This window comes from Macrosteles quadrilineatus, unplaced genomic scaffold (assembly GCF_028750875.1).
Source record: "Macrosteles quadrilineatus isolate MER2022 unplaced genomic scaffold, UCM_ALF_1.0 Scaffold_4__1_contigs__length_99947679, whole genome shotgun sequence".
Taxonomy (NCBI): domain Eukaryota; kingdom Metazoa; phylum Arthropoda; class Insecta; order Hemiptera; family Cicadellidae; genus Macrosteles; species Macrosteles quadrilineatus.
The window spans coordinates 86,447,055-86,464,791 of record NW_026542597.1 but is presented as its reverse complement, the minus strand read 5'-3'; the positions used below and the strand labels follow the sequence as shown (position 1 = coordinate 86,464,791).

General features: G+C 34.9%; 1 protein-coding gene across 1 annotated transcript; it reads right to left on the bottom strand.

Annotated features, from left to right (window-relative positions):
- Positions 1-699: 699 nt before the first annotated feature.
- Positions 700-15,312, bottom strand: LOC128992408 (facilitated trehalose transporter Tret1-like). Its single transcript, XM_054415970.1, has 8 exons — positions 15,199-15,312; positions 9,105-9,249; positions 7,514-7,649; positions 5,702-5,881; positions 4,661-4,866; positions 3,608-4,153; positions 2,283-2,551; positions 700-1,116 (listed from the first exon to the last, which is right to left on the bottom strand). Exons 1-8 carry the CDS (start codon positions 15,201-15,203, stop codon positions 879-881), a joined length of 1,725 nt encoding a protein of 574 aa, XP_054271945.1. The 5' UTR covers positions 15,204-15,312; the 3' UTR covers positions 700-878.
- Positions 15,313-17,737: the final 2,425 nt, after the last annotated feature.

The window sequence follows — 17,737 nt, the reverse complement described above, 5'->3', positions numbered from 1 at the left end:
CTTCGAAGTAACCATGAAAAGCCACTCAAAATGCCACCCAATCCGTACGGCAATCAATAGTTTTATTGATGTTTTTGAGGTCAAACGTAACAAAAAAAAGCCCCCGGGTAACAGATATTAATAAAATACTTTGCAAGAAAAAAATAAACAGCTGACATGAGTTTTCTGTTGGTTGGGTTCAGGTTTGGTAAACAAAATTATATGTTTTTTTGTTCTAAAATTTAATCATTCAAATATTACAAAATTAACAGCTGAACCTTATCTATTCGAAAACAAATATTTACATAATCCATAGAAACTAACGGTAAAATTAAAAACATACATACTACTATAGATTAAAAGAAGTAGACACTGTCTACTTCTGTCTACACTGTCTATACTCCTTTTATCTATGATACTACTATCTCACTGTAAAGAAATTGCCTATAAAACATTCAAATAACATTTTGGAAGATAGATTGATTATACTATTTAAAATAAAATTACCTGAGATTATTCCAAAAAATAATGTTGGTAAAGCTGAATAAAAAATTAAATATTTTTAACACAAAATATCTTTTCCTACAGTAACCTAACAAAGGTTACTGCACTACATCAATACAACTTTCATACTACAGTATTTTGGTTGGACAGGACATTATAGTCCGTTATACTCAGTTTAAGAAATTTATGTGATTGTTTCATAGCTGATGGGCTGGAACCGCTTCACCTCAGACCACTAAAATTTTGTGGACAGAGTTTTAAGACATTAATTGATTGTATTGGAAAACTAATGCCACAAATGAGTAAAATAAGTTCCCTAACACATTACATTTCGCTAAAATATTTTTTCTTGTAGAATCATTTAAAATATGTACAAAATACAATTTTTCCAAAAACTATCTATCACTTTTCCTCTTTTTCTTGTAACTCTCCTCAATGTCCTGCATTGTCCTTCCTTCGGTCTCGGGAAGGTAGAAGTAGAAGAAGATGAACCCGACAACACTAAAGCTTCCGTATAAAAAGAACACTCCGGACAGAGTTAACGTCTTCTCCAACACAAGAAACGTTTTTGTTGCGATGAAGCCGAAGACGTAGGAAATACCGGCTGCTACACCACACGCCATACTGCGCCCTCTAAACAGAACACGAGAAATGAGATAAAACAGTCTTAAAATTACCTGAAGCAGCTATTATTTGGATTAGCAACACCACGGAGAAGGATTGGTAGCAGAGGTACAAAGGAAACAAGATTTGATTATGGAACGACCATTCGCTTTCATGTCTGGTATGTTGTGCCAGAAATACTTGTGACGAGCAAAAAAGAGTCAGAGTGGCCAGAACCATGTGGAAATGCATCTCACATGGTCTTTCTCCACCCTGATAATTGTAGTACTTGATGGTGAAGGTGCGGTGTTGGACTTCGTCCTAGACACCACTTCGGTAACTGAGTGTTTCCTCTCTTTGGTAACACCTTACAGATTATGTAGTCAATACTCTTTTTATTATTTTTTTTTACTTGTTTTACTTTTGCAAAACCGGATGTTTCTCCTAGAAACATAAAATCCAGTAGTAAGCCTGTACTGTAAGGCCAGCGAGCTTGTGAAAGTTAAATAACCTAGCAGCTGTAAATACTTGTGGATTCGTTAATTGTTTAACTGTTACTATTATTGATATACTAAAAAGATCCTATAGTAATGAACAAGTTAACACATGGCTGTCTCAGGATTGGGCCTGTACCCTAAGCTGACTTTGGTCCACATTAAAATTTGCAGCTGCTGTTTCCTTTACTGTCGTTCAACAGAACTCACATTTGGGAGCCCAATAGCACGAGGAATTTTTTTTGTATATAAATATAATAACAAATAAAAAAAAGATCAATGCATACATATTATTATCTGCAAAAAGTAAGAAAAAAATACAGTCCCACTTTTGTAAGTGATACGATAAGCCATGGTCCGAGATATAACTGCGCCCCCTCCTCCTACTTTGAGGAAGAATTTTCCTTTTTCTTACACCCCCAACAAATATAAAGTCCCTTGCGTCCCCTGCGCTTGGGCCAATTTATTAAAGTGGTCCTGATATATATAAATGTTGACTGACATAGATTTGTAGAAAAACCACGATATCACATCATTTTATTTGTACAGTAATAATAAAGACAATATTGTTGGGGTTCCAAATGTGAGTTGAGTCAATGGGAAGTAAAGGAACCATAACTGGGAAGAATTACACACGTTAGCATATCAACATATAGACATAAGAGATAACTTCTTTTAAATGAAACGCCAAAATAATCATACCTGAAAGGAAAGACTTCGCTGAGATACATCCATGGCAATGGATCCATTCCGATCCCAGTGAAGAAGGCGAGGGCGACCATCATGACCATCGGCATCCACGCGTGTTTGTGGCCTTCGAGCTCATCTACGTACAGTGCGTAAGTACCGAGGGAGAGACAGCTGACGGCACAGCCCAGAACTGATATGAGACCCAGGGGTCGCTTGCCGATGAAACGGACAGTGACGGTGCACAGGACACAGCCACCCAGCCCGATAGCTGTGAAGACTGTCTGCAGAAAATGTTTACATGACATACTCTGTTAAATATTAACATGGCTAGACTATTTTATCATTGTCATTTGTACTTTTCATTTAAATGGTGACCATACAAAGTAGGTATTTTAAGCCAAGTATGAATGGAGAGATGAGTGTAGGATGAGTGGTGCGATCTTGCAGTCTTGTTAGTGACTAAGGCTGACATATTCCTTAGACACAACTGTTAATTAATAGCCCATACACCTAATGACAACTGTGGGACCTACAGTTTATAGTGGAATCCGCACCACATTTTTGCCTTGGTATTAACAAATTGGTTTAATTTTCAGGATAGTACTGCGGATAGTCATAGAACTCAATAGAGCGGACCACAACATCATCATCCACACCAGGGAGTATCGCATCCACAGTGCATGCCTATAAATATCCAAAATTCACGACCTCCTAGTAGTTGGAATACAGGACGACACCACCATCCAAGTCATCATGATGATCATATATTACATGATAGTTTTAATGTTCATTACAATATTAGTTAGTGCAATGAGGGTAGTCTTCACTCTTCAGATTTTTTTTTCAAACAACAAATTGTGATTTCTCAGCTAGTTATTAGTTATATGATCTTTCTGTACTTGATGTAGTTGGATAGGAAAATGTAAATGCTAAATAAAAGTTTTTTTTGCATTTTGTATACATTCAAGTATATATTTTGGTACAAAAAATTAAAACAGACACAACTTTTATGCTAAAAATTATTTTCCATGAATAATTTGTATATTATGCTACCTTAAATTGTACTGAATTTCATAAAGATATCTTCAATAGTTTCTAAGGTATAAACGTTAATTAGAAACAAATATAATTGTGGATATCTCCTTAAAAAGAAGTATTTGAAAAACACGTTATGCTTGATTATATTATTATTTTGACCCTAGATGATGGCCAAATAAAAAAATAAATGGTTTGCCATAGTTAACGATCAATGTTAGCAGTCAATAATTAAATAATTTACATTGTGAGCTTTTGAACTGAGATATTTTTACACTTTGAGAGAATTGCTAGGTACTCACTGTTGCCAAATAAGGATCCATAATTAGCCCCAAGTTCATGAAGACTGGCACCATGTAAGGTCTGATTGCGAGCATTCCAGAGCCGTATGTGAAGAAGAAGAACGAACAAACCAAAAACATCGGCATCATCATCTCTTGACGACAAAAGTCCCTCAATCTCTCCCTGAAGGGTAATTTCTGTTCAACCAAAGACTCGATCGATTCCTTCTCCATACCGATCGTCAAGTCGTTCAGTTGGGCTTTCAAATCCATTTTCTTTTGCTCGCAGCTCACAGAAACTTCTGTTGAACCGTCTGCACTTTTAGTGTCTGTATGAGTTTTCGGAGACTTCTCATCAGCTAGGTCTACCTCATTGGCATAAGCTTGTTGCTCCAAGTCGCACTTGGACATTTTGGTCAGTACTTTGCTGGCGAGGCTGTACCTCACCATCTCGTCAAACTCGTTTTGTACCTGATCGGGAGTCACCCACCCTCGTAACCAGCAGAGAGCCTTCAAAGCCTCCTCGGAATTACCCTTGGATAACAGCCAGATCGGAGTCTCTGGAATCTGCAGAGAAAAAGTGTTGGGTCAAAATCAGAAGTTGAACAATTTTTTGACAATCACCTTTAACAATCAGTTCAGGGGCAAAGAGGGGCACAGCCTTGTAAGAAAAGAGAAAATTAAATGCATTATGGGTAGAAAAACATATTTTTGTCAAAAATGTCCAATATTTTGGTAAATCACTTCTTCAACAATACCAAAGTTCAAACTAGAGTATTTCTAGGGCCATTTAGACATAATCTCTTTAAAAATTATGACAAATCAAAAATAAACCCCCCATACCACCCCAATAATGCAGTAAATTTTCTAAAATTTCCAATTTAAGTAAAATAGGTGAAAATTTACAAAACTTCACAATTTGATCATTTACACTCATTTAGTTATAACAAAGCAAAGCATTATTTTAGCTAAATCCAACTACATTAACGTTTATTCTAAAAACTGGCTACGGCTTGAATAGTGACTGGTGTGTTTAACCAGTCAAAGATTCTACGCTTTTGGTTATTATCTCACCTGTAGAAGGGATAGACAGCTGACGACAGGTACCAACGCGCTGATGAGTGCGCTTGTCCGCCAATCAGTGACCGTCCCCAGGAAGAACATGAACACGAAGCCCATGTACTCTGCGATCTCCGCCATCGAGGTCAACGTTCCTCTCAGCTTGGGTTCACTAATCTCCCCCACATACGTTAGTATTGATGCTTCTATGGACCCTATACCTGTGAATTGTATCATGTTATATTGACAAATTTGATAAAACTACCATCAATATATCTTGATCTATTAATAGAAGTATATCATCTCTCATTCCCATAAAGCTGTAACCAATAAAAAAAATAGTTGAATTGAGCTTCCAGAATTGCATTGTGATGTCTCTTGAGTACATTATTTTTTAAAGTAAAAATTAAAGAAAAACTTTATTTTAAACAAGAGTTTTTTTTTAAGCAACATCAACTATCCTATACAGTAGTATCAAAATATAAGGGAGCAAATAATCTTGAAACAGCACACACTTTGTCTGATGTTTATTCTGCTATGCTGTATTGTAAAAAGAAATTGGATACAGCTGGTCTATATGGGTAGTATTTGTACTTCATCATCTAAAAGTCAAAGGTAATATCCTCTCAAGGACTAATAAAGTAGTTGAAGGTTACAAAGTAGAGTTTACAAGTTAAACCTTGACTTAACTTATTCCAGGTTCATATCTGACTAAATCAGCTGATTATTTAGTGTAAACAGCTTGTGTATTCTTATAACTTGTGTTATTAGGATGAGAAATATTCGTTTTCACCCTTATATATCAACTATATATCAAATATATCACGGTTTTGTATGTCACGAAGTGACGCAGGTTGCTAGTTTGGCTTTAAAAAATAGTCCTAGCTAATGAACCAGCTGTTCTAGTCAGTAACGAATATGTCATACCATCCATCCATACAAGACTTAATCCTTCAGTTTATAGCCTTTTTAATATGCACTCTCTGGTGCGCTGTTGCAAATATCTAACCTCAAAGAAACTATGCCTATTGAAAGGATTAATTTTCATTTACTTACCCAGTCCCATGATGCCGCTAAGCACAAACAACATAGTGACCGTCTGTGTGTAGTATAGGGTCACCCAGCAGCAAAAGAATGGGATGTTGAGGAAGATCATGGCTCTTTTGCGGCCGAGGTAGTCGAGCGTCACCGCAGCTGTGAGGCTGCCCAGCGGCTGACAGAAGTACACGATACTGCCTACGCAAACATGTCCATCATCCTTCGGAAATACAGTATTTGTTACTTTGTTACCCAAATATGAATTGAGGATGAGTGCATAAAGCCTTTCTTAGGGCTTTTAATATATGATCCTGGCCAACAAAAAGCTGTTCTTAGAATAGAGAAGTGAGGTAGAGGGAATATTCAATGATACAAGTGATGTCTAGCACTAGTCGCTGGTGTTTAGGACAAAGTCAAACACTGCTACCCTCGGACTCATGTACTGCAACACTCACGGTGGAGGAAGATCTGTGCCCTGTGCGATGGAAATTTCTGCACAGCTCGTAACAAGTATATTTTGAGCACAACATACCAGAGATGAAAGTACACATCTGTGCCATGAGCGAGTTTCCTCTGTTCTTCATCTATAGGTATCTTACTTCTCTGTGGTCTCAGCCAGTACCAAAACTTCTCCGATCATTTTTCTTCATTCTACACCTACACTAACAGTGTGAAGCTGCCATGCCATAGAGACACAAAAAACTCCTAGAGGTGTGTAATTTAAGCTGAATATGAATGCCTGGGTGTGAGATGCCTTTAGTAGTTTGATTACAGGCTAAGATCAGCATTTTCTTTGGCATGGACCATTTATTGAAAGCACAATAATCAAATATAGTTGTTGTTTTTAGTGTGTTTATAAAGAATAAGATATTACCAGTCTCTTGCTAAGACCTGGACCTGGTGCCAATTTACTTTTTTCTTTTAATGTCCCCAGAGGCCAAAAACACGATCCTTTCAACGGCATATACATAATATATAGGTGCCCGTTAACACTATAACCCAAGTAAAAATTATCTGATTTCAATGAAATTTTGCACAACCAAGCTGTAGGAAAGGGTTTTTATGGAGTTAAAATTTAGTTTCTGAATAACATAAATCTATAATGAATACCGTGTGTTCTTAATGTTTGTTTATAATGTATTTTTTTGTGAAATAAATTCAACTTCAAAAATAACTACAGCTGAACTATTATTACAGATGGGATGATTATTGATGAATGAATTGAATCAACAATGGCTCGCTAAACATAGGAGTTGAATTCTTCGACAACTTTGATTGTCATACTACAGTATTCCATTTCACACCTTACACGTCACATTCATAATAAGAAATTACTTGTCTGGAACTACTTTAGCAAAAACTATTGTTCTTGACAATATTTGAAGTTTTCAATCTGTCACTTCATCCAATGTCATGGTGCCAAGAGAAGTCTGTTACGTAATACAAGATTGTTTGATAACTAATCTCATCTCAACATTATTCAATACTTTAACGGCTTTCAGTCAGACTAGCGTTGCCTCTGACCATTTAACTGGGAAATCATAGGTTTCTTCCAACACCATTCCTAATAAACTAGGATTAGAATTCTGCATTGTTTTCAATGTTAGTATCATCACTCATAAACCTAATCAGACTTTTGTTCCTATACCTCGTTATATTTTGCATTCTAATAGGTGTAAAATATGTAGTTATTTAAATGGTGAACATATCCAAGTCGAAGAAAAAAATTTAGTAAAAATCCAATCAGACAAACGGAAATTTGCTAAGTCTTCTGCGACAGGAATATTTCTTTCATCAACATAAGGTAGACTTAAGAGTGAAAAAACTCACCAAACCACGATGCTTGCGACATTGTGAATTTGAGCCCCTCCTTAGAATGCAGCAGAGGAGGAATAACTATGGTGGGGAAGGCGATCACCATGCCCAGGTCTAAGAGGAGGAGGTTTTTAGCAAATGCAGCAAGGTACTGAAACAAAAAATGCTGTTTACATATATAAAACAAGTAAAACTACAACTTGTACAGTGGTTTTTGAATGTACTGTGCCTCAGAGAAACCTGAGGTTTAGAGGAAACTTGTTTGTGATACAACCAGGAACATTCAGCTCTGGTGTTATGGGCCGGAAATATACTTGGAACGAGCATAGAAAAGCTTGAGCAACAAGCACTGTGTGGAAATTCCTATCGCACAGCACGCAGGGTCTTCCTCCACCTTAAACGTTGTAGTACATGATGGTGAGAGGGGCAGTGTTGGACTTTGCCTCTAGACACCAGTGACTATATAGTGCTGGACACCACTTAATTGTACCATGGGATGTTTAATCTGTTCCTTTCTTCCCTGTGGCATGTACTTGATCTAGTAGATAAGGGATTTCTTCAAAACAATATTCCCCAGAAATAGTTATAAAATGTTTCAACCAGTATTCAAAGCTTTTCTTTTACACCCAGCCTTCTTCGTGAACCTTTATTAACAATCCTGGCCCCAGCAATATGGCTTTGTTGCTTTTGTCAGCATTTCAATAAAAATGGAAGAGGGGTGTATTTAGCAGATTGCATTATTAATGCTAATAATTACTTTTGATTTATTTGCCATTAAATATAAACAAAGCAAATTTCATGGGGGAGGCCCCCAGGCCCTCTTCCTGGAGGGGAACACCCTGTTAGCCCTAAATGAAAAGGTTCTAGAACTGCCACTGGTTATAGTGTTTATTGGTTTGCTTCAAAACAATTCAAAAGATTATTGATGGTTCCGGAACTGCATCCAGCTGTTCAAATTTTGGACTGATGAAATTAATCAGCTGATCTTAGTCAGTGAACTAGGTGAAACGTGCACAAAATATCACCTCCATTCAAATTAAGGTTAAAACACAAATATTGTGATTGATATAGTTTACTGAATTGCAACTTTTCTCAGTATTACTTTTGATTTCTAGACCAATAATCTAATTTAGCTGATATGGCATCCATGTTTTCATACTTATCCCGGATCCTGGCAAAGGTTCGTAGACCTTTTCCAAAAAAAGCTAAGATTCGATAAAAGCATTTCTGATTGACTCTGTGGAAATTCCTTACTTTTTTATTATTCGAAACGTATCCAGCTGTCATTAATCCTTGCATTTCCAAAAAATGCTACTGTATTTCTCCAAACAGATTTTCTCAGTCATTATTAAAGCAACTCAAGTCATCTCATTCCATAGTTTAAAAAAAAAACACACTACACACCTTGGGTCTTTTTCCAATGTTGTTCAGTCTACATTCATTTTAGACTAAAATATGCCATTGTCTTAATTAGAGAAGGGATATAATTTGATAACTGGATTTATGCACTAAGATTACATGGAAAATAGAGACATTTTCTTATTAAGACAATGTTAAGTTTTTAAGATTTCTATGGTATTGTTAAAAGAATCGTTCATTTATTTACCTGTGGAAGAGCTCGCCTCCACTGACTAACTGGTTTACTCTCTGCATATTTCAGATGTTCTTTCTCCTTTTCGGAAATTGAAACTCCTCCATTCTTGAGTTTGGCGCCTGGGACGACCCCATTTTGAGTCTTTGCCCCACCAGTCCTGTAAAAAGTTAGATAATACCATTATCATTGAGTTTTTAAGCTAGTCTGGATTGAGTTTACAAGTTTATTCTAAATCTTATTCATAAAGTAAATTTGAGAATTACTGGGATGTTAAAATAATATGAAGAATATTTTTCCCTACGTTGTCAGTTTTTAGGACTCCTTCTTTACCTAATAAATCATTTTATAGCAATATATATTTTCCTGCAATTATCAATGCTGAAGTTATCGATTCCAAAACAGTGTTTACAGTCACAAAAATGGTTTAAGCTAGAAATAATCCCTCAAATTCTGCAACAAATAAAAATTTGTTGAATATTAAATTGTTGAAACCCCTCTTCCTTTGAAACCAAAATTGGTTGTATAAACTCAATATAATAAAGCTACCTACTGTAGGTTCCAAAATCAAATAATGAACACGACTCAGTTTTTTTTTCAGCAAAGTGTTAGTCTTGAATTCTTTGGTAAATATTAGCGAATTTCCCTATAGGGAAGTAGCTATTACCGTAGGTGGCACGGTAAGACCTAGACCCGGGACCGATTTACTTTTTCATTTTGATGTCCCCAGAGGCCAAAAACACTATTCATTCAAATTTTTATATATGTATATATATATATATATATATATATATATATATATATATATATATAGACTCATATATATATACGTCCGTGAACGCGATAACTTGAGTAATTTTTGTCCGATTTTGATGAAATTTGGTTTAAAGGTGTAAAGCGGGATAAACTTGAATGAGTTCGCGAACCAGCACGATCGGACCATGGGAACGGGGCTTTACGGGGGGTTTTATGGGGTAAAAATTTGTTTTTCTCACTTTTGACCCTCAAAACACAAAATTTCTCTTTAGACCTTTTTAAAGAGCTTAAAAAAACAAATAATTTAGTATGTAAAAGTATTTTTGTTCGATTATTAGTAACGGAAAAAATTTAAAAAATTGTTAATTTAAAATTCCCATGTTATTCTTATGGAGAATATTGTCAAATGTTGTAGTTTGCTTGTTTATGAATATATTTTGATCAAACTTGGCAAATTTATTTATTTTGTACTAAGCTATCAATATTTTGCTCAAAAACACACTTTATTAGTTTCCTTGTAGCAGCAAACCTAGGTACTCGTTAAACCTAATGTTATTAAAATATATTTAAATGAAAATCAATTCAGACAAATGGAAATTCGCTTAGTCGGCAGGTTTGCTGCGGCGGGGGTATTTTCATTCTTATGTTCTAGAAATATGGTAAAAATAAGTTTTTCCCTCACTGAATCTAGAATTACACTACAAAACTACCAGTTAGTAGATGAGATGCCACGAGGAAGACAAACGTTTCAATTTTCTCCATGTAAATTCATGACTAAGTTGAGTAGATTGTAGCTTCATACATAAAACATTCTGGAGCTAAGAGGACAGCTGGAGGCTCCCACGGTTTTGGGGCATAATGACAATTCGGGGTGAAAATGCTGTTTAGGGAAAATCCCCAGTTTCGCTAGGCAAAATATTAAATTGACTTTTGAGACCTTTTGAGTAAAAATTTGCAGCTTCTTGACCAGCGGTGAAATTAGTTGGATGTAATGAAATGCATCTAACAAATATTGTTTATATGTAAACACTAAACAAAGACATTTTATTTGATGTACATTAAGATTTTCTTCTAACTCCTAGCGGGCCGTTCCCCTGAGGTGGTACTGTATTATATCAATGAATAATGTGTTATTTTTTATGTCCAGCAACTTTGTTCCAGATGTTGTCACTCTTATTATTATTATTATTTTTTAATATTTAGCATGTAAAAAGAGCATCTCAAATGACTTCCAACATTCTATTTCGCTAATGCAAACAAGCAGCTGTTTAGTAAGTTATTTAATTATATCGTCTATTATGATTGTGTCAGTGCACATTATACCCATGTAATGAGACAAATCATATTTCATAACGTACTTTTGACAACAATGTAACAATTAAGCTACAACTGATTAAAACAATCTATACATTTTTTCGATACAAGCAATGCTTACAATAAAAAAAAAATGCTTACAATCAAAAATTACAATAACAGCTGACTTTTACTCCCTAAGGACTAAACAACATTTTTACTACCTAAGGAGAAAAGAGCTACTTAAGATCAGCATTGCATGGATAAAACAGCTGTTTTGCTACAGTGTGTTTACCTCTTGTTTTAAAACTATTTATTTTAATTTACTGGTCATAATATGAAAGTTTGATAATATGAGTAATTAATCGAGTGAAAATCCCTTATACTGATCCGCAAAGGATTAAACGAAACGGAGCTAATATATCTGCGCTACTTGACCTCAAAAAGCGCTGCTTTTCTTTTGACAGGCGAGAACTCTAGCTCAACGATGCAAAGAATCATGGTGGTGGTTCTAGCTAAGGTTAAAAGAATTTTTATAGGGATGTTGGTTGTTATTTATTTTTTATGCTTGAAGAGAAGGACACAACTATCCGTGATGATCTAGGTTATTACTCCAAACTTTTAATAGTTTGTAAAACTCATAGATACTGATAACTATCTGTAGCAGTAATATAAAGTCAAAATTACAATTTCTATGTTTACAATATGTTTTCTTAGGTTTCTATGGATATTATTAATGTCATACCATAGACAAAAAGAATTAAAAATAGACTGTCAGCCGTGCTGCGGTTACCATAGGATTTTTTAGGTTCTGGCGCACACCGCTGGGGGTGCCATGTCGTTACGGCTTACGCGCTACGTAGCTACACGGCGCTCCCAGCGGTGTGCGCCAGAACCTATGGTATCCATGGTAACCGCAGCATGGCTGACAGTCTACATTTAATTCTTTTTGTCTATGATAAAACTTTACTTCTCAAATTTCTCTATGATATTCAAAGAGTCACTAACTAATTCATTGTATAGTTGTGTAACCATAATAAATCCGACACTATGAGTAATACAAGATTTGTCAAAGTGATTAGTCAAATGACCAATCAGAATCAGATAAGAATACTGCATGTCTGGAGACCATTGGGGTTTACAAATTAATGCTCGATTTTCGTTTAGGGAAATCGATTTTAAAATTTGTTATTTTCCCAAAACAATCTAGTATTTGTTGAAAACAAACCCAGGTAAATCCTAAAGACTATTTCAACGTGTATACATATCCTACTATGTTCATGTTCGTTTATGTCAGCCAAATGTTCTTCCATCAAGTTTTAGTTTTAACCATACACATTGTATATAAAGAGATAAAATTATTGTTTTCGTCAAATATTTCGAGTTTGAGTTTTTGGGGGAAATATTGCTTCATCATAATTAACTAAATATCATATTGTTTGGGCTTCTCTGAACTCAGAAAAAGTGATTTTTAAGCACGATAGCTGTGATTGTGTGCGTCTATGAGTGTGTGGATGTGCACAGAGCTACCAACTATATCTCTGGGGTGATTTTGATTAATAGGAATTTAGGTACTCATCCCTTGTACCTCCAGATGTTTTTTTTATAATTTTTGTAATAGGTGATTTTTTTCCTTTAAAACCCATAAATTAACAGAAAATCCGATTTTGACAAAAACAGCAAAAAGATAATGTATTACAATTTAGTCAGTGATGGTCCTTTTCACTTTAAACGAAATGGAACAACCACCAATGCTATCAAAATCGTTTTTCAAAAATTATTCCAACATTTTTTACTTTCCCTATGAAGTACCATGGTTAACCCTATTTTCCCATGATAATGTTGTTGGGAAGCTAATAGGGGAAAGTTGTGTAAGTTTGCTGATACCGTGTTTATTCTATTGCCGAGTAATTGGTTACAGCAAATACTTGTGTATCGTTGACTTTATCGGAAAAGTGAAATGAGGTGTTTTAATTACTTGGAATTGTTTTTTAAACACTGCAATATAGGCAAATCAGTTGTTTATAGCTAATTTCTATTTTAAAGTTAAATATATGTGTAGCCAACTTTATGCTGCGATTGATGAGTATTTTTAATAAATTAATACGTAATAGTAAAATTTGTAGAACATTTTATTCGCATTCAAAATATCAATTTTCACTTTGGTTGATTTCTTCACCATGTAAAATTTATTTGCAAAAAAGCTAAAAAGCCTTCAAGTTTATAGTCGTTAAAAATACTGAAATAGAGACATTTTTGTTAAACTTTGTAAAACTAAATCTACAGTTCTACTGGACCAATTTGATTAATCATTCATTTCATTAATTCATTCATTTGATTAATTGGTCAATGGAAAGCTTCATCTATTTAGATTTGCAAATAATTATGAAAGATTTATGGTAGTAATGGGTATTCATCATATGATCACAATGAAACATGTGGTTATAATTTAACAGCTGATTGTTGTATTGTTATATCTTTGATTTTTCTTTGTTTACACGTTGTTGTTAATCATTTACATTTGAGGTTATTTTTTTTAAACGCATATTTATAAAGTTATTTGCTTAATCTGTGGTAAAGTGGTGTATGCATTTCATAACCATTATTTTCCTAGAGACCGTTGTATTTAACCACAACGGGCTCTGTTGCTAGTGTCACTATTGTTTCTGTACCAGCTGATCCAAAAAATATCGGTAAATAATTGTTACTTAAATATTTCGATTTCAACTCGTACGTTTGCAATGGTGTGTATCGAATTTCGTGTACACCACCACGAATACACAGGTAAATATGGAAAATGTACTAAACTTACTGTTGTGTTTGATATTTAACATTCTTTTAGTATAGGCTATATTTTTTCTTACAACAATCTAAATAAATATTATTTTTAACAATCGACTATTGTATCGGCAGTTAAAAACCATAATTGTTATACGATGTTTTAAGTTTCGGACGTGTAAAATTACAACTCAGGTGAAAGTAATGTACTGGAAAAAATGCTTCCACCATTATATTCGTTTGAAAGATAAAGTACAGCAATTTCAATCGACACTTTCAACTGACATTTCATAAGTGCGCAGGTGTTTTCTGCCAGAAATGATTCTTGTTTGGAAAACATTTTAATTTACAAACGAAATGTGAATAGTTGTGTTCCGTCCAATGTTATTGATTAAAAGCAAGGTTTATTATACAAAGGGCGAATGCAACCTTTATAATTGAATAATTTATTATATGTTGTTTAATAGTATTCAAAGTTGTATGTACTTAGCGTTGTAATAGGTTGGTCAATTGGTCATAAAATGAATCACAGTTTGAAATTGAGCATCTATAAATATATTTTATCAAAATATCAAATTACAGTTTATAAGTTGTTTTTCACAATCAGTTTCACCAGATTATTTGTTTTAAAATATTGTTTAGTTTAGGTTTTTTTTCTTGTAGTATATTGCATATTAAACTACAAAGTTTGAATGTGAATATTTTTTTGAAGATTTATATGAGACAGTTATTTAAAAAAATTCTCTTTGGATGCTTCAGGCCAGTTTATACGGCAGTGAGTACGGTGAAGTTGTTATCAAAATAATTGAAGAAAAAATCAAATTTTCTATGGAAGGAGTTTTTGTATACAAAATACATTCTTCCCGATAGGAGATATTTGCTATGTTCTCATTCCTAGTTGTTTGTCTGAATTTTGTTTTCTGTCGGTGGGATTTTAACCTGGGACCTTTTTATAAAACAGTTAAATATTGTCCTTATCTAAAGCATAACTCCATGACTTGGATAAAATGTGAGTATTTAACAGTTTATTAGACATAACAATTTTAGTTTGACGAAATAGGCCTATATGACAATCTTAATTAGATAACATAAAAAGTAAACGACCAAATTAATAACATATACTAATTACTTTACGAAAACTGTTCTTGACAAAGTTTTTAACCTTTGAGACTAAGAAACATTGTTATTTTGTGAAGAAATAGGTTTTCTTCTTAATTTTGCATTGGGGTGGTTATACCTTTTTCCAATGGCTGAAATTTAATTAAAACAAAAATTAACTTACGCCATATCAACGTTCACTATTTTACTTCCAGAGAAGATCACTTGCACTCATATCCACACTGTCGCTAGTGTATACCGATACACTATACACTATACAACCACACACTGTCTACACTACACAGCCTACTAGTAGCGCTATCTGTCTATCAGTAGATAGTGTTGGCTAACTAGCTACGAACCCGAAACTTGCACTGAAGGTTGTGGAAAATTAGGCGCATTTGTCGAACCTTAGAAAGTATGTTTGTTCAAGGTGAAAATAATTTGAATGGTGGGTGTGTTTCGCTAAAATATATTTAATGTAAAAAGTATTTTGTGAGTTGAATATTTTCTAGATTAGTCAATGCTTTAAATGATTATGTGCTTGGTTATGTTTGCAGAAACTGTCTTGTGTGTTGTTTTGAAGGAAATTGACATACTAAATCATATTTTAGATTTTGTTATATCCAATAATCTCAGTGCCTGTATTATCATCATCAGAATCATTATCATTATCAATTGAGACGAAGACACCATCTAGGTGCGTATTTTAACCCAGTTATGGGTGAAGGATGAGTGTAGAATGTTGTGAGATGATCTGTGTAGCTTTGTACTGACTAAGATCAGCTGTTTCATTAGAATCATTATTTTAATAGCCCAATGATCAGGGACAGCTGGGTCCAGTTCCGAACCATCAAAAAGCTACTGACTTTTCTCAGGACCTGGCACCCTTTTGATTGTTAGGAAAGCACAAAACCATTTTGCTACATCCAAAGTCATTGGTGATACCAATGATAATTTTAAAGCCAAGCAACACAATATAACTCACTCTAAATAGTAATCAGATTAACATACTACAAGCTGTTTCGCACGGGCTTCACCCCGTTTGACTTCATAAGCATTAATAAAACTATTGGTTGAGTTAAGCTGAAATAAACAAAACAGAATACAGTTATACAAACAAATAATCACGCCTGATTTTAATAAGGCAATTAATTGAAAGAATAACATACAAATAAGTACAGCTGATGCATTTTAAGTATATGGTTTATGGGGATGTGACTTTTCATTTGATCAAATATTCATGGGTACTTTGGGATTTATTTATGGATTATAACCTACCTACAAATACCGACTCTCAGCAACCTAACCTAACAGAATCCAAACAAATTTAATTATGCTACTTAGCCTAGCCCTACGTATACCAATATATTTAGCCATGATTTCTGGCCAAACGTGGTCTATCATTCTTTTTTATGAAGAATGTCAAAAACTTAGATTTCAACCTTATTTTAGAGTAATTTTCAGCTCAGGTGTTACTCTATTTAATTAAACCATAGAGAAAAGAATTAAATATAGACCGTCAGCTGTGCTGCGGTTACCCTAGGTTCTGGCGCACACCGCTGGGAGCGTCATGTAGTTACGGCATATGCGCTAGCTAACTACACGGCGCTTCCAGCGGTCTGCTCCAGAACATATGGTAACCATGGTAACCACAGCATGGCTGACGGTCTATATTTAATTCTTTTTGTCTATAATTTAACTCGACCATAGACGAAATGAATTAAATATAGACCGTCAGCCGAGCTGCGGTTACCCTAGGTTCTGGCGCACACCGCTGGGAGCGCCATGTAGTTACGGCATATGCGCTAGCTAACTACACGGCGCTTCCAGTGGTCTGCTCCAGAACCTATGGTAACCATGGTAACCACAGCACGGCTGACGGTCTATATTTAATTCTTTTTGTCTATAATTTAACTCGACCATAGACGAAATGAATTAAATATAGACCGTCAGCCGAGCTGCGGTTACCCTAGGTTCTGGCGCACACCGCTGGGAGCGCCATGTAGTTACGGCATATGCGCTAGCTAACTACACGGCGCTTCCAGCGGTCTGATCCAGAACCTATGGTAACCATGGTAACCGCGGCATGGCATTGTGTTATATACTTCGATGGGCACGGCTGACGGTCTATATTTTAATTATTTTTGTCTATGATTAAACTCGACCCAACCTATTAAATCAATAAATAAGTTTACCGATGACCTGAATAATAAAAAAAACATGTAAACCCGAGTCATAATAAAACTGAAAATGTTAAGTATGATAAGTAAAATCACAGCTGTATTAAGACATTACTATGTCGCTGTGTATATGAAATAGTGGCTGTACCGAAACTGCCACGACGTTTTATGATCATAATCCATACTGAAACTGCCACGCCAATTAGTGAGGATTATAAGGGTGTTTTCGAGTGGGGTAGAAACACTGAAACTGCCACGGCGGATTCCTCAGGTAGGGGAGGTCAGGTTGGTGACGTGCAGGGAGAAACGGGAATGATAAAATCCCGTACTCCCCTTATTCACGACAGTGAGGACTTAAAATTAAAACACGTTTCATTGCTCATAGCTTAGTTAAATGCTGTTGATCTCACTTCCTACCGAATAAGTCATACTAACTTTGTATTTAAATGAAGTACCAATAAAAAAGGAGTTAAATTTACCAATGAATGATGTTCTGGCTGGACTGGAAGATTACGATTGTAGTGGATAGTAAAATTGGGT